This window comes from Salvelinus fontinalis, chromosome 19 (genome assembly GCF_029448725.1).
Source record: "Salvelinus fontinalis isolate EN_2023a chromosome 19, ASM2944872v1, whole genome shotgun sequence".
Taxonomy (NCBI): Eukaryota; Metazoa; Chordata; class Actinopteri; order Salmoniformes; family Salmonidae; genus Salvelinus; species Salvelinus fontinalis.
In genome coordinates, this window is record NC_074683.1 from 24,920,550 (window position 1) to 24,939,009 (window position 18,460).

At 40.2% G+C, this 18,460-nt stretch overlaps 2 protein-coding genes across 3 annotated transcripts in view; both read left to right on the forward strand.

Annotated features, from left to right (window-relative positions):
- Nucleotides 1-3,359: 3,359 nt before the first annotated feature.
- LOC129816549 (neurogenic differentiation factor 1-like) lies at nucleotides 3,360-6,420 on the forward strand. Its single transcript, XM_055871132.1, has 2 exons — nucleotides 3,360-3,538; nucleotides 4,162-6,420. Exon 2 carries the CDS (start codon nucleotides 4,171-4,173, stop codon nucleotides 5,239-5,241), a length of 1,071 nt encoding a protein of 356 aa, XP_055727107.1. The 5' UTR covers nucleotides 3,360-3,538; nucleotides 4,162-4,170; the 3' UTR covers nucleotides 5,242-6,420.
- An 8,653-nt stretch (nucleotides 6,421-15,073) lies between these two features.
- Nucleotides 15,074-18,460, forward strand: part of cerkl (ceramide kinase-like) — a 101,460-nt gene continuing 98,073 nt past the window's right edge. For both annotated transcript variants that reach the window (XM_055871130.1, XM_055871131.1), the window contains exon 1: nucleotides 15,074-15,570. In XM_055871130.1, coding sequence (XP_055727105.1) covers nucleotides 15,219-15,570 — 352 coding nt within the window. In that variant the 5' untranslated portion in view covers nucleotides 15,074-15,218. The remainder of the gene's footprint in view (nucleotides 15,571-18,460) is intronic.

Here is an 18,460-nt window from a genome sequence, read left to right on the forward strand (position 1 = left end):
TTTGATTATAATGGGGATTCTGATCCAGCCATTAATTCATACATTGTGCCCCTGGCTTCAGAGGATGGAAGTTCACTGTAGCTAGTTGTAGAAGGCTAATTTGAACTAGCTAACATTGCCCATGAAAGGAAGTTAGACTAGCAAACAAGCATTTTAGCCAGGTAGCCTAGGACAACAAAAAATAAAAGTTTGTATTGTATGATAGAGTGATAGACCATTTCGGATGTCACTGTTTAGACTAAGTGTAGGTGATTTGATGATGTTGAAATGTTGAAGTTGAAATGTTGCTGGAATAGTGGAGGCAGCTCCTGTTTTCTTTGCGACTTGTGGTAACTTTCCATGGCTCTAAATCAATAGTTGTTTAGTGGTCCGTCCGAAAATATCACAAACATTAACTTGCTTGACCATGCTTTAAGTAATGTAACTGTTTGTTACATGCAATATGCTTAGTGGACTTCACTGGACAGAGGTTGCTCTCTGGTTTTGTGATGAAACAAAGCTTTGGTTGAATTTATTCTGCCACTGTATCGTCTTATTGTCTCGGCCTTTAGGCCTATATCACAGTTGCAAGGCATATTAACTAACAGGTCATAGAGCAAACAACACAATTATCACAACACAGGTTGTATAATGGCTTTTATGTATGGCTTCCCCAGTGATTATACCCACACATCGCTACTGCAACAATGTCATACTCTTTTGGACCAGACAGCATCAGATAGATGACCTATGCATACATAGACAGAGGGGCGCTGTTTCGCTCACTCTGATGCTTTCTACGGTGAGATACATTACATACAGCCTCTTGTGAATTGAAAATTATGAACACAGAGAGAAGCCTGGCTTTTCTTGGCATTCATGATCCAATGGCATATTTCCCATTTGCAAGTTAACATTTTTGTGATTGTCCATCATTTAGGCAAAATGGTTTTACGTTACGCCTTGTTTGGAATAAAGAAGGGAGTTATTTTATCAAATATCCATCAGCAGGCCTAGGCTACTGTAGGCTATATATATATATATATATATACTGAACAAAAATATAGACACAACATGCAACAATTTGAATGATTTTACTGAGTTACAGTTCATATAAGGAAATCAGTCAATTGAAATAAATTAATTAGGCCCTAATCTATGGATTTTACCAGACTGGGCAGGGGCGCAGCCATGCGTGGACCTGGGAGGGCATAGGCCCACCCACTTGGGAGCCAGATCCATTTTTCCCCACAAAAGGGCTTTATTACAGACAGAAATACTCCTCAGTTTCATCAGCTGTATGTGTGGCTGGTCTCAGACAATCCAGTGGATAAAGAAGCCGGATATGGAGATCCTGGGCTGGTGTGGTTACATGTGGTCTGCGGTTGTGATGCTGGTTGGACGTACTGCCAAATTCTCTAAAATGAGGTCGAAGGCGGCTTATGGTAGAGAAATGCGGATCCAATTCTCTGGTAACAGCTCTGGTGGACATTCCTGGAGTCAGCATGCCAACTGCACGCTCCCTCAAAACTTGAGACATCTGTGGCATTGTGTTGTGTGATAAAACTGCAGATTTTAGGGTGGCCTTTTATTGTCCCCCAGCACAAGGTACACCTGTGTAATGATCATTATGTTTAATTGTTTCCTTGATATGCCACACCTGTCAGGTGGATGTTGGCAAATGTGAAATACTCACTAACAGAGTTGTAAACAAATTTGTTTTCAAAATTTGAGAGAAATAATATTTTTTGTGCATATGGACAATTTTTGGGATCTTTTATTTCATGAAACATGGGACCAACACTTTACATATTGCGTTTATATTTTTGTTCAGTATAAATAGGTTTATTTAAAAGGACGTATAAATGAATAAAATATTCCCATTGATTCTTGAAGAATATAACTTATAAATGTCTCATAAGCTTAGTTAAACTGTCCTACCATATCAGAACCCAAAATATAAACTTGTTTTGTTCCAATGTTTGTAAACAAAGTACTGCCTAAAAACCATGGATGGTCAGTCCTTGCATCCATAGCTCTGTCTATGAATTTGAGAGTGGTACATTTCTCCAGCCCCATGCCTCAGCTTTTTACCAAAACAACGGCTGAGAGTCGCTTTGTTATTTTTACTACTGCTATTGCTGCTTTAACGATATTGATCATTCATCCCTATGTGCTTATGGTTGCATTTCCATGTGACCAAATGCAAGTAACCAATGATTCTATCCTCAAGATATAAAGTTACTCATTTTGTGAATGACCAGACAGTCCGTATGGTTTTCGTTTGGGTAGCAGATGATGTCATTTTCATTATTTATATGGGACACATTTTATAGTCCCGCTCTATAACTATTCTGTTTAAAAATTAATTATTTCTCTCGTGGTTCAGTTCTGTTTTGATTGTCTGTTGTTACCCCCACTTGTTACGCTGTCTTTCTGTCCAACGGTCAACACGTCGATTTTTTGGGGGCATTATATTGAACAGAAGACAGCAGATTTTGGACGTTGCATCAGGGTAGTGAGCTGTGAAACAGGCGTTTGTTAGTGCGCGTGCGGCTCGCGTGCCGACCAGCAGATTGAAAAGAGTGGGAGACTCCAGGTTCATTACTTCAACCAGCTCGGTCCAGACATTACAACCACTGTTGTCAATCAACATCACGCACTGCTAGAGATGGGGGACAATAACACGTCAACTACTGCAGATAAACACTGATGCAGGCGGCAGTGAGCAAAACCAAAAAAGTCATGCAGTTGGTCTAAATTCATTGTTGTAATTACAATGTTGCATAGCATATAATTGTATTAGGTCTTCTCCGTGGATAGCCTACTTTTATTTGAAAAAATGTCTCACAGCATTATCATTCGCTGAAAAATAGATATGAAGGGCCAGTATGTGTCCTTTACGGCCAGCAAGGGCCTTATTCTTGCCTTGGTGACTTGACGTGTTTATGAGGCTATTTAATGTGTGTTCAATATCCGCAAAGTGGGCTAATGTGCAAAACTACATTATTCTATAATTATGATATTTATGATTAATAACATCATAATCAACCCATTTATAAGAGGACACACGTGGGGAATGGGTTGGGCTTGAGTATTAGCAGTGATTGAATATGTACTATGCTCGAAAGGGTTAATCCATCCTGCGGGTCCACACGGATCCATGGAGGCCCTAACTGGCGACAGATGGCCACTTTCTTTTGGCCACAAAGGAGCGGAATACAGAGCTCTGGCGAATACAAATGGGACCTTGTCACGTGATGCTTGGGGCCGTTTCTGCTTGACGTAGATGGACCATATGGCGCGTGCCGAGAGTAAGGCCATGGGTGGGTGGAGCCTGTTCCTGCCAGTCATTGGGTGAAGCGATGGTGATGGTATTAGGGATACAACCATAGAGACATACAGGTTCATCTCTCTCTCCCAGTCCCTTGCAGCATCAGCAGCAGCACTATATAACACGAGCATCCGTCGGCGCAGCCACATTACAGTCCATTCACCGGACCTCACACTTCAGGAGGGGCATGCCAGAGTCATAACAAGATCATTCTGCAAAACATAGGTATTTATTTATCAATCAGATAATGTAATAACTTATTTATGCAAATGTTTTGAGTGAAAGGGACGCTGTAATTTGTATGTTACATTGCCATAAAGCAGGCTACAATTATTCAGCAGTTAAAGGTTTTCTGAACAAGCTTGAATTATTTATTGATACACACCTTCTCAGATGAGAGGTGATGTGACCATTTCGCACCTGTTACAGAAAGGAAACAGGGATTCAGATATTCTGATTGAACTCAGCAATGACATTTCAGATGTCTCAATTTACTGGAGATTTAAATATACGTAATTGAAAATAATTTTGATCAAATTGACTTGTTATGTCAAGCTATTAGGTGATAATTGAATAATTGGTGTATTATGCTCCTATGTTTTGGTTTATCCTGACCACAAATTAATGTTCTACATTTTGCTCTTAAATTCTTATGCATTTTTATGATACATATAATCATCGGTATTGCAAAAGTAATATTGGTTCTGATGCAAAAATATGTTTTTTTTTTACTTAGACTAGTAGCCCAATGCACCTGTTCCAAAACGAACTCTTACTGAATAGGCTATTAGTCAAGTACCAAATGATGTCCAAATGATTCTCCTCACCGTTGTCTTTTTTATTGACAGATTTCCAATATGACTAAATCCTACACGGAACAGACCATGATGTCATCAGAACCCCAGGATTCTGCGACCTGGACTGACGAATGTCAGCGCTCCCAGAACGAACAGGATATGGAGAAGAATAACGACGCGCTTGAGTCCATGCACGGGGGCCTCGAGGATGACGACGAAGATGGGTTAAACAGACTGGATGAGGATGATGATGAGGAGGAAGAGGAAGAGGAGGAAGAGGAAGGCGACGATCAAAAGCCTAAACGTCGTGGACCAAAAAAGAAGAAAATGACAAAAGCCAGGATGCAGAGGTTTAAGATGAGGCGCCACAAGGCGAACGCGCGGGAAAGGAATCGTATGCACGGACTCAACGACGCGCTCGAGAGTTTGCGTAAAGTTGTGCCATGTTACTCCAAAACCCAAAAGCTCTCAAAAATCGAGACTCTGCGACTGGCTAAAAACTACATCTGGGCCCTGTCAGAGATCCTGCGGTCAGGGAAGAGCCCAGACGTCATATCATTTGTCCAGGCCTTGTGTAGGGGCTTGTCTCAGCCCACTACTAACCTAGTGGCAGGCTGTCTCCAGCTCAACCCCAGAACTTTCCTCCCGGAGCAGACACAGGAGATACCATCTCATATGCAACCAGCAAGTGCTTCCTTCGCCGCGCATCCATACTCCTACCAGACCCCGGGTCTTCCCAGCCCTCCATATGGTACAATGGACAGCTCCCACGTCTTCCACGTCAAGCCCCATTCATACGGAAGCGCGCTGGAGCCATTCTTTGAGACCGCGCTGCCGCTTACAGACTGCACTAGTCCATCATTCGACGGACCCTTAAGCCCACCACTGAGTGTCAACGGGAACTTTTCCTTCAAACACGAGCCTTCGTCAGAGTTCGAAAAGAACTACGCCTTTACCATGCACTACCAGGCTGCTGCGGGACTGGCAGGTTCACAGGGACACGCGCCCCTTTACCCGAGCTCTGCGCCGCGGTGTGAGATACCGATGGAAAACATTATGTCGTACGAAGGACACACTCATCACGAGAGAGTCATGAATGCTCAGCTTAACGCTATATTTCATGAATCGTAAATACATTGAACGTGCATCAAAGACTGATAAGCGCGCGTCATTATATGGTATCCTCTTGCCACTGATGCAAAATAGCAATTATAATCCGCTTGTATGTATTTATTGTTGTTACTGCCTTTAGAAGTGTGGATGCTTATGCATATTATTTTTCACCTAATGTACTGTATTGTATTCGATGGTACAGGTCACATTGTGGAAATAGTGGTGACCATACTGAGAATGTGTTGATTATCCATGTTACAAAATCACAAGCAATAATTTGGAAAACTATGCAATTTATAAACAAATACTTGGGACAATAAAACAAATATAATAAATATTTCTATATTTTTCAACCTGCATTTTACAACTGATCTATCCTATCCTGAATAATTTAATTGTGATTTTGTACAGCATTATTCATTATTAGTTCCAATTTCATTTCAGGTAACTCCATGTTATGTTTTATAAAATAGTTATGTCATGTTTACATGATGCAACGGTTTTAGGAAAGATCAATATCTATACAGAGGCAAGTGCTCTGTTGCCTTAGCGATTATTTACTGCAATTCATGCAAAGCTGCACAATATTTAACATTTTATTTCCCCCCAAAACATAGCCTATTATGGCTACTTAACAATCAGGAATGTTATATCGCTGAATAGGTGGACAATACATAGGGGGTACTTACTTGCAAAGTAGCCTAAATACCTTGATTGTGTATAAAAAGCGTAACTATCAACTGGAAATACTCATTGTATAAAACGAATGACTTATTATTTCATATAAAACATGTACATTGACCGTGGGCCATACCCCATGCGAAATAATCTGCAGCACATTTTGGAACGAACCAGGCACCATCTCATTGTGCCATTGCATGAATGTGCAAATCAGTGAAGGAGAGCCATTTGCAGCATCTGATGCTCAAATTCAATGTGTGTTGTATATTGTTTGTAAACATTTTACAATGTAGGAGGGTGTTAGGGCCCATTAGAGGACCGTGTGCCATTAAATTACTATTCGCTATTAAATTATATGTTCGTTATTTATCCTATATTTTATTTCGAAGGTTTAAACGTTTAATTCTCTCCCAATGTGATTCAAGTGTACATAATTGCGTTGAGATAAATGTATAATGTATATCTCATGAGGAGCACTCAATTATTTACATAATAAAGTGAATGAGTAGCCTACAATTTCTATCATTATTGTCTGTTAACCTACCAACATCTCTATTATAGGTTAATAATCAAATTATAAGTAAAAATAACATATAAAGTAAACGTACAACTTAAACTGTCAAACCACGTGTTTTGAAGTAATATTTCGCAATGGTTTAAAGTCCCTCAGCCTGCATGGTTGAAAATAACCTTGACTTCTTTTGGGATAGTCCTTTTGGTCTGGCAAATCATCCGAGACAATCTAGTCCAGATTATTATTTTTCATGCATCACTATTACGCACGATGGATAGTGAACATTTATTTGCCCATGTGTAAACTATATTATTCTCTTCTACAATATTGTCCTTTAAGATAGTTTGCTTAAAATCTTAATAAATTATTAAAATTACAAAGCAACTTAATATGAGTGTAAAGGAGCAATCAGCCCCCTATTAAATGTAGGCAGAACTTAAGGCTGAAGGACAAAACAAGCGTTTTTCCTGCCATGCCACGGGTAGCTGCAGTCAAGGGGCATTCACATGCCTCCATGGCGAAGACCCAAATGGCGCCCTACTACTTTGGAGCAGAACACCACGAGTCCTGGTCGAAAGTAGTCCGCGATATGTGCCATTTAGGACTTACACCATAGTGTATGCAAACCGAGCGAATCACATATGTTACTTCTGCAGGGGAGGTTTTTAATTTATAAAAATGATATTGTGTATGCATAAACACTCACTGGCCGCATCTATAACCCAAAATGTCCATCATAAGGGAAAACCCCAGCGAGTGAGCTAGCCAGCCAACATCAATATGGTAGTTATATTCTGCATTGTGCTATATATTTCCTGTTAAAGTAGTATGAATAACAATTGGTGGTGTATTGTATCCGCCCTTCCTCGATAATATACAAGCACCACCGTTCAATTGGCATGGGTAAACCGTTGGAATAATTTAATGACTACATCTTAGATGAAAGTAAACCCTCACTGCATGCTCCCAAAAATTACAGAAATATGCAATCCTGAAATCTGTATCCCATAGCCTCTGTCAACGGGTCTCCAAAACACTTATTTATAATTTCATACATGCACACAGTTTTGTTATTTGAGACCTTTACCCTGGACCAATCAAATCACAGGGAGCGTGCATCCCTCCGTGTCATCTGAATCTTTATAAATGGGTGTGCAGGGTTCCTGTGTTAAATCAGGAACTGTCCATGGTGCTGCGAAGGCTATTGGTGCCTCAGCTGCCCTGTCTAGGCCTATACCTTTATTGCTCAGTATATAACAGCATATTCCATTGAATGTCAGAACTATATAAAGGCCACTGTTCTATATTGAGTTCGATTGAGTCATAAACCCTGATAAAAAAATAGAGTTAAACGCAATGTCATAATAGACGTCAGGATAGGCAAAAAAAAAGATCAACCATAGCCTACCTGTGCATAACTTAAACGTTAGGCATACGCAATTTGGATACGGTTATAGCCTATTGATAGACCAGGTTTATAATTACATTAGCACTTTAACCATATAAAATAGTTGATAGAAAGTCAGGGTGACTAATAACTGTAGGTTACACCATGCATAATAATTATCCTACACCCCGAAAAAGGCCGCGTTGTTTGGTTTACCCAACTGCTGGGTTGCAGGCGTTGGGTCACTTCGTTGAGTTGTTTTCTTTAAAAAGAGCAAAGTTGGGTTATTAGTGCTGGGTTATTTGGTGCTGTGTTACTGAGATATGACACAGCTGATCAGATCAGAAGACTGGAGGCATAGTTAAGTAGGGGCATGGCTTTCAGATAGTTCATTTTAGCCATACATATTAATCTGTTCTGTTGTATAGTTATCACATGTTAAGGTTGAACATTAACATTTTTGTAGCTTCAATTAGGCTTACAGAAGTGTATAAGTTCCCTAAAGCCTACAAATCCCATTATTGGGATAGATACCACTTTATTATAATATGTAATAAACAATCTTAATATTCTAGAAGAATGTGTAAAATGCTAAAATAATTAAGGTTAACTTAACACGATGAACAGGAATGGCATTTACTCTGGCAGGTAACTAATAATACCTGATAACACTAGAGATCCCTTCAGTCTCCACATATTTGGGAAAATCTGCATTTAGTTTTTTTGCCCCTAATTTGTGGAACAATCTGCAGAGTTCACTGCAGTTAGATGTGCTGGTGCCACTTAGGCAGTTTAAATGATTGATTGAGGACCTCTATTGAGTTGAATGTGATCACATTTATTAAATATGTTTATTTTGGTTAATTGTGTGTTGAATTATATTGTTTCATGCACATATACAGTACCAGCCAAAAGTTGACACACCTACACATTCAAGGGTTTTTCTTAATTTGTACTATTTTCCACATTGTAGAATAATAGTGAAGATATCAAAACTATGAAATAACTCATATGGAATCATGTAGTAACCAAAAAAGTGTTAAACAAATCAAAATATATTTGAGATTCTTCAAAGTAGTCACCCTTTGCCTTGATAACAGCTTTTGACACTCTTGGCATTCTCTCAACCAGCTTCATGAGGTAGTCACCTGGAATGCTTTTCAATAAACAGGTGTGCCTTGTTAATAAAAGTTCATTTGTGGAATTTGTTTCCTTCTTAATGCGTTTGAGCCAATCGGTTGTGTTGTGACAAGGTAGGGGTGGTATACAGAAGATTGCCCTATTTGGTAAAAGACCAAGTCCATATTATGCCAAGAACAGCTCAAATAAGCAATGAGAAACGACAGTCCATCATTACTTCAAGTCACGATAGTCAGTCAATATGGAAAATTTCCGGAAAAGTGCTGTCTTCTAAAAAAAAACATCCAGCGCTATGATGAAACTGGCTCTCATGAGGACTGCCACAGGAAAGGAAGACCCAGAGTTACCTATGCTGCAGAGGATAAGTTCATTAGAGTTACTAGACTCAGAAATGCCAGCCCAAATAAATGCTCCACAGAGTTCAAGTAACAGACATCTCAACATCAACTGTTCAGAGGAGACTGTGTGAATCAGGCATTCATGGTCAAATTGCTGCAAAGAAACCACAATGAAAGAACACTAATAATGAGAAGAGACTTGCTTAGGCAAAGAAACATGAGCAATGGACATTAGACCGGTGGAAATCTGTCCTTTGGTCTGATGAGTCCAGATTTTTGGTTCCAACTGCTGTGTCTTTGTGAGATGTAGAGTTGGGGAACGGATGATCTCCACATGTGTGGTACCCACCGTGAAGCATGAAGGAGGAGCTGTGATGGTGTGGGGGTGCTTCGCTGGTGACACTGTCAGTGATTTATTTAGAATTCAAGGCACACTTAACCAGCATGGCTACCGCAGCATTCTGCAGCGATACGTCATCCCATCTGGTTTGCGCTTACTGGGACTATCTTTTGTTTTTCAACAGGACAATGACCCAACACACCTCCAGGCTGTGTAAGGGCTATTTGACCAATAAGGAGAATAATGAAGTGCTGCATCAGATGACCTGGCCTCCACAATCACCCGACCTCAACCCAATTGAGATGGTTTGGGATGAGTTGGACTGCAGAGTGAAGGAAATGCAGCCAAACTGTGCTCAGCATATGTGGGAACTCCTTCAAGACTGTTGGAAAAGCATCGCTTTTTGCCTTGATTAAGCTGGTAGAGTGAATGCCAAGAATGTGTAAAGCTGTCATCAAGGCAAATGGTGGCTACTTTGAGGAATATAAAATATATTTTGATTTATTTAACACTTTTTTGGTTACTACATGATTCCACATGATGTGTTATTTCAATGTTTTGATGTCTTCACTATTATTCTACAATGTAGAAAATAGTCAAATAAAGAAATACCCTTGAATGTGTAGGTGTATCAACTTTTGGCTGGTACTTTATATGTGTATGTTGTTTCATTATTCCTTTTTTATTGTAATGTATACAGGGCTCTCTTGTAAAATAGATGTTTAATCTCAATGTGACTCGTTGTTTAAATAAAGGTTGAATAAAAAAAACAAGAGCTATCTGAAAGCCAAGCCCATAATAAGACACGCCTCCTGAAAATATCCTAAGGATTACATAAAAAATGACCCAGCTGCTAGGTCAACCCAGCATGAGAGTAAAAAATACCCAAATAATGGTTAAATTAACCAATATTTGGGTTATTCACGCAACCCAACTGGTTGGGTCAAAATAATCCAGCGTGTGTTCTGCCCAATATTTACCCACCAAAAAAATACATTGTTTTATTTTTTAGCAAAATGCAATTTGTAGTTACATTCTTGTTCCATCGTTGCCACTCCCGTACGGACTCAGAAGAGGCGAAGGTCGAGAGCCATGTGTCCTCCGAAACACGACCCTGCCAAGCCGCACTAGTTCTTGACACACTGCTCACTTAACCTGGAAGCCAGCTGCACCAATGTGTCGGAGGAAACAAAAGTCAGCATGTATGCGCCCGACCCGCCACAAGTAGTCGCTAGGACAAGGACATCCCAGCCTGCCAAACCCTCCCCTAACCCAGACGACGCTGGACCAATTGCACGCCGTCTCATGGGTCTCTCGGTCAGCTGCGACACTCTGTAGTGACACCTCAAGCACTGCGATGCAGTGCCTTAGACCGCTGCGCCACTCGGGAGGCCCCAAATTGGGTTGTTTTGTCACGCCCTGACCATAGAGAGCATTTTATTCTCTATGTTGGTTAGGTGTGACTAGGGTGGGTTATCTAGGTTGTTGTATGTCTATGTTGGCCTGGTATGGTTCCCAATCAGAGGCAGCTGTTTATCGTTGTCTCTGATTGGGGATCATATTTAGGCAGCCATTTCCTCACTGTGTTTTCTGGGATCTTGTTTGGAGTTCGTGCATGTTACACCGCTTATGTTACGGTTCGTTGTTTGTTTCTTTTTTTGTTTTGGTAAGTTTCACACAATAAAGATGTGGAACTCAGAGCACGATGCGCCTTGGTCCAGTTATTCATTAGACGATCGTAACATGTTTTTAATCCAGCATTTTTAAGAGTGTTACATACTTCAATATAGAAAAATAAAATGAATTTTCTTTTGAACTTCTATTATATTCAGTTTAATGTTTTACAGTGAACTATCCCTAATAGACTCTATGATAATACAGTTTTGCTTAGCATTTTAATAGAAGCGACAGTCAACCTTGTGTCAAACAAAACTACACAACAAAAATAATCTATGGATTTTACATGACTGGGATTATAGATATGTATCTGTTGGTCACAGATACATAAAAAAAGTAGGGGCATGGATCAGAAAACCATTCAGTATCTGGTGTGACCACCATTTGCCTCATGCAGTGTGACACATTTCCTTTGCATAGAGTTGATCAGGCTGTGGAATGTTGACCCACTCCTCTTCAATGGCTGTGCGAAGTTGCTGGAATAGATATTGGTGGGAAGTGAAACACGCTGGCCGATGAATGGCACGGCAATGGGCCTCAGGATCTCATCACGGTATCTCTGTGCATACAAATTGCCATCAATAAAAATTAAAATGTGTTCGTTGTCCATAGCTTATGCCTGCTAATACCATAACCCCACCACTACCAATGTTGTGAACATAGTGCCCCATGACATCAGCAAACCGCTCGCCCAGATAACGCCTAACACGCTGTCTGCCATCTGCCTGGTACAGTTGAAACTGGGATTCATCCGTGAAGAGCACACAACGAGCATGCAGATGAGCTTCCCTGAGACGGTTTCTGACAGTTTGTGCAGAAATGCTTTGGTTGTGCATACGCACAGCTGTCCGAGTGGCTGGTCTCAGACAATCTCACAGATGAAGAAGCCGGATGTGCAGGTCCTGGGCTGGCGTTGTTACACGTGGTCTGCGGTTGTGAAGCCGGTTGGACGTACTGCCAAATTCTCTAAAACAACGTTGGAGGTGGCTTATGGTAGAGAAATTAACATTAAATTCCCTGGCAACAGCTCTGATGGACATTCCTGCAGTCAGCATGCCAATTGCACACTCCCTCAAAACTTGAGACATCTGTGGCATTGCATTGTGTGACAAAACTATTAATTTTAGAGTAGCCGTTTATTGTCCCAAGCACAAGGTGCACCTGTGTAATGATCATGATGTTTAATCAGTTTCTTGATATGCCACAACTGTCAGGTGGATAGCTTATCTTGGCAGAGGAGAAATGCTCACTAACAGGGATGTACACAAATTTCTGCAATAATATTTTTGTGCATATGGAACATTTCTGGAATCTTTTATTTCAGCTAATCAAACATGGGACCAACACTTTACATGTTGCGTTTATATTTTTGTCAGTGGTGTAAAGTAAGTAAAAATACTAAGTAATTTTTGGGGGTACAGTTGAAGTCGGAAGTTTACATACACCTTAGCCAAATACATTTAAACTCAGTTTTTCACAATTCCTGACATTTAATCCCAGTAAATATTCCCTGTCCTAGGTCAGTTAGGATCACCACTTTATTTTAAGAATGTGAAATGTCAGAATAATAGTAGAGAGAATGATTTCTTTCAGCTTTTATTTCTTTCATCACATTTCCATGGGGTCAGAAGTTTACATATACTCAATTAGTATTTAGTAGCATTGCCTTTAAATTGTTGAACTTGGGTCAAATGTTTCGGGTAGCCTTCCACAAGCTTCCTACAATAAGTTGGGTGAAATTTGGCCCATTCCTCCTGACAGAGCTGGTGTAACTGAGTCAGGTTTGTAGGCCTCCTTGCTTTCACATACTTTTTCAGTTCTGCCCACAACGTTTCTATAGGCTTGAGGTGAGGGCTTTGTGATGGCCACTCCAATACCTTGACTTTGTTGTCCTTAAGCCATTTTGTCACAACTTTGGAAGTATGCTTGGGGTCATTGTCCATTTGGAAGACCCATTTGCGACCAAGCTTTAACTTCTTGACTGATGTCTTGAGATGTTGCTTCAATATATCCATATAATTTTCCTGCCTCGTGATGCCATCTATTTTGTGAAGTGCACCAGTCCCTCCTGCAGCAAAGCACCCCCACAACAGGATGCTTCAAGGTTGGGATGGTGCTCTTCGGGCTTGCAAGCATCCCCCTTTTTCCTCCAAACATAACGATGGTCATTATGGCCAAACAGTTCTTTTTTTCGTTTCGTCAGACCAGAGGACATTTCTCCAAAAAGCACGATCTTTGTCCCCATGTGCAGTTGCAAACCGTAGTCTGGCTTTTTTATGGTGGTTTTGGAGCAGTGGCTTCTTCCTTGCTGAGCAGCCTTTCAGGTTATGTCGATATAGGACTCGTTTAAATGTGGATATAGATACTTTTGTACTTGTTTCCTCCAGCATCTTCACAAGGTCCTTTGTTGTCGTTCTGGGATTGATTTGCACTTTTCGCACCAAAGTACGTTCATCTCTAGGAGACAGAACGCGTCTCCTTCCTGAGCAGTATGACGGCTGCGTGGTCCCATGGTGTTTATACTTGCGTACTATTGTTTGTACAGATGAACGTGGTACCTTCAGGCGTTTGGAAATTGCTCCCATGGATGAACCAGACTTGTGGAGGTCTACAATTTTTTTCTGAGGTCTTGGCTGATTTCTTTTGATTTTCCCATGATGTCAAGCAAAGAGGTACTGAGCTTGAAGGTAGTCCTTGAAATACATCCACAGGTACACTTTCAATTGACTCAAATGATATCAATTAGCCTATCAGAAGCTTCTAAAAGCCATGACATCATTTTCTGGAATTTTCCAAGCTGTTTAAAGGCACAGTCAACTTATTGTATGTAAACTTCTGACCCACTGGAATTTTGATACAGTGAATTATAAGTCAAATAATATATCTGTAAACAATTGTTGGAATTTTTTTTTGTGTCATGCACAAAGTAGATGTCCTAACCTACTTGCCAAAACTATAGTTTGACAAGACATTTGTGGAGTGGTTGAAAAACAAGTTTTAATGACTCCAACCTAAGTGTCTGTAAACTTCCAACTTCAACTGTATCTGTACATTACTATTTATATTTTTGACAACATTTACTTTTACTTCACTACATTACTAATGAAAATAATGTACTTTTTACTCCATACATTTTCCTTGACACCCAAAATTACTCATTACAATTTGAATGCTTAGGAGTACAGGAAAATGTTCCAATTCATGCACTTGTCAAGAAAACACATGGTCATCCCTACTGCCTCTGATCTGGCAGACTCACTAAACACAAATACTTAGTTTGTAAATGATGCCTGAGTGTTGGAGTGTGCCCCTGGCTGTCAATTAAAAAAATAATAATAATAAGGAAATTGTGCTGTCTGGTTTGCTTAATATAAGGAATTTGATGTATAGCATTTACTTTTGACAATTGAGTACTTTTCCCACCACTGTACATAAGTACATTTAAAACCAGATACTTTTAGACTTTTACTCAAGTAGTATTTTACTGGGTGACTTTCACTTTTACTCGAGTCATTTTCCATTAAGATATCTTTACTTTTACTCAAGTATGACAATTGAGTACTTTTTACAGCTCTGATTTTTGTTCAGTACCTATATGTTCACAGCTTCCTAAACTGATGTAATGCTCTATCCTTAATAAACGTAGTCGTTATGTATTATTTATCAAAGTAGAAAAGTCATCTTGGTCCCATATGTCATCCATAAGATGCAAGTGAGCAACTTCAACAAATAAACTCTGGACATGCAGGCGCATGACCGGGAGGGGCGGCCACTCCACGGGCGCGCGAGGCCGAGGGGGAAGTTTCAACTGGCGGACCTGCCATAATAACCTTACCGTCGCGGGCACGCGCACACCCAGTAAATAGTCTCCAAGGCACCATTCCGAAAATTTGACTTTACTGTTATCGTATTTAAATCATGTTTGAATCCCCTTTAAAATCAAATGCACGGAACGCTTGGTCAGAGAGCCAGGAGGAGTTGAGCGAGACGGAACCGGTGTCGCCCGTGAGTAAAGGAAACCGTGGGAAGAAGAAGAAAAAGAGAAGGCAACAACCACAACAACAAAAAAACGAGAAACGCTCGGTCTCAGCTCCCCAGCTTTGCGCGGAGGAGTCGTTTGATCGGGAAGATGAACAGTCAGAGAAACGGTACACCGATTACGACGAGCCGATAGTGAGAGGGATATTTCAAATAGGGAAGAAGAGTCACGACGTCCTTCTGACATCGATGAGGGTTACATGGAGTCTTATTCAGCCAGAGACCCCTACAGGTGAGCTCACTGTGCCAGACTGCTGGTGTGTTGGTTTCTTCTGCCAGTGATGCAGCCGACTGTAGCACTAGCATACAACGGGGAGTTGATTCATAAACCATAGTATTTTAACATGAAAACACAGGTGTTCCATTTTCACAGCTTTAGTGAAACAGAATGTTCATGCATTCGACAAATTCTCATGAAGTGACAATGTCAGAATAAGCTTGATGAACATGTAACTAACCTACAGCTACATGAAACAAGATTAGCCCTTGATTCAGTAGCTGACCGGAGAAAATTAGCAACATCAATGACAGCCTATGAAACGCAAGTCATGACGTAGTGCAGACCCTATTTGGTTGAGGCGTCAGCTATAAGGTTTAACGAAGGCTTATTAGGCTATTGGCTGGCTGAGCTCTACAAGTGGTCGAATACAATTTAAAATAATGTATTTCGCCCTACAGAAACATAACACAACACAAAGTAGCCTAGTATGTCTTCCAGCATAATGTGCCTGCCTATAAGTCGCATGATATCACTCTCATTTTCTGGGAGATGACAATTAACCGAGGCTCATTATCCTACAGCAGGGGCTGGCCATTGACTGTGCTCTTCCATTTATGTCACCGTTGACAAGGAGGGATGAAATTGATTTAGACTGCTCTTTGCCATAGCTTGACAACTAAAGAAATATAAGTTTTGAACCATAAAGTTTTGAATATTGATAGGTAGATTAGCAACAGTTAATAGGCCTAGCCCTACATCAGATGTTGTAAACAAATACTGTATGTGTAGGCCTACAGGAAGCTACTTTGTTTAATAACAAAGTATATTATACATTACATTTGTTCATCAGTATTGAATTCTCTGAGCTGTTTGCATAGATTAAAAAAAAAGAGAGAAAGTGTCCGTTGCCAGAAAGTCATGTGTAACAGATGTGTTGGTAATAGACTCCGTCTCTGACCAGCCGGCCGACTGTTCTGAACACCTAAAGCACGGCATCTGGCGCTACTGTGGACAGTTAGGTGTGTCATAAATGGCACCCATTTCCCTACATAGTACACTACTTTTGACCAGTGCCTATATGGCTTCTGTCAAAAGTAGTGCACTGGGTAGAGAATAGGGTACCATTTGGGATGCCGACTAGAATATGTCCAAGTAAAGGATACTAACACATCGCCATCTGCATCTCCACATTGAAGGATGGATACATGAGACATCGTGATCATCATGGGGTGGTTTAGGAAGCCCCACTTGGCTACATTTTTAACATCCTAAATGTAAATGTATTGTTCCTTTTTAATGTTCAAATATAGATGAACATTTGTATTCCATCACATTTGTTTTTATGATTTACAATTTTACTCCAAGTTGAATTATATGAAGATTTACCTCAACACTTTTCATACAAAGATAACTTTTCATACTTTTCATTTTCACTTAAAAATATTAACTTTTCATGATAATCAATTTAAATTCTAGCAGTTTCTAATGTCCAGTCAGACTTCATAAAAATGATGAAAAACATCCATATTGGTTGATACTGAGTTGAAATGTTTCCATCCAAATAAAATCAACACCTGATCTAAAACATATTGGAGAGTTTGCAGTAGACATTCAACTCTTTATGTTGTTGTTTGTTGTTGTACAGTATAGATTTCATGCCTCAAATAATCAATTGCCTAGTGAAAGAGAGAGCAGACTTCATTTAGCTGAAGCTTATTTTTATTTTTTATTTATTTATTTATTAATACTTTTTACCCCTTTTTCTCCCCAATTTTGTGATATCCAATTGGTAGTTACAGTCTTGTCCCGTCGCTGTAACTCCCGTACAGACTCTGGAGAGGCGAAGGTCGAGAGCCATGCGTCCTCCGAAACACGGCCTTGCCAAGCCGCACTGCTTCTTGACACACTGCTCGCTTAACCCGGAAGCCAGCCGCACCAATGCGTCGGAGGAAACACTGTACAGCTGACGACCGAAGTCAATGTGCATGCGCCCGGCCCACCACAGGATTCACTAGAGCTCGATGGCACAAGGACATCCCGGGCTGGCCAAACCCCCCCCTAACCCGGACGACGCTGGGCCAATTGTGTGCCTCTCGGGAGGTCCAATTTTGCTTAAGATTTAGAGGCAATACTTTTTGGTTATGTGTAATCCAAGCTAATATTATTTAGCCAGCACTCCCAGAAAGCATCAGTCTAATAACCCCCTATGGCTGATAACAAATGCTCAGAAAAAATTGCCACGTCTGATTCGCTGGAAGTTCTCGATTTGATGGGTTCTGCCCGGGATAGCAGATCCTAACAGTGGTCTCAATCATTACATGAAATACAACTTACAGTTGCCTGTATATCTGACATGCAGAAGTTACCCTAATGTTCAAAGATATACAATGTTGTGGAGTTTATAATTGACAGAAAACAAGCTTATGTTATTATTGAGGAATAGGTAATAACAGGTATTTATGAGGTAGCCTACTGAGCCTTTCGAAGTAGATACTATTCTGAATTCATGCACTTATTATATAGCGTGGCAATTCTTTTTGCAGTAAATATTCTGCAGTTCTATCACGCTTGCAATGGTATCCGAGGGGGAAAAAAACTGTCTTCATTGTTTGCAGTAACTTCTTTGTTGTTGTAATACCCAAAATAGACGTTTCACCGTTACGGAATCCATCTTTAATAGACAGTATCACCCCATTTCTTATTCTGTATGCATCAACTCACCACAGACAGATAATATTCATAGTGAATTCTAATTCCATGTAAACATACTGAAGTGTTGTGTTTTCCCAGAGGCTCCTACAGATGTAGGATCTTCATTTGAGCCAGTTTGCTACAGCAGAAAAATAATCCTGCAGCAATAGGAAATGTGAATTATTATGTGGATTCTAATTAATGGACATTT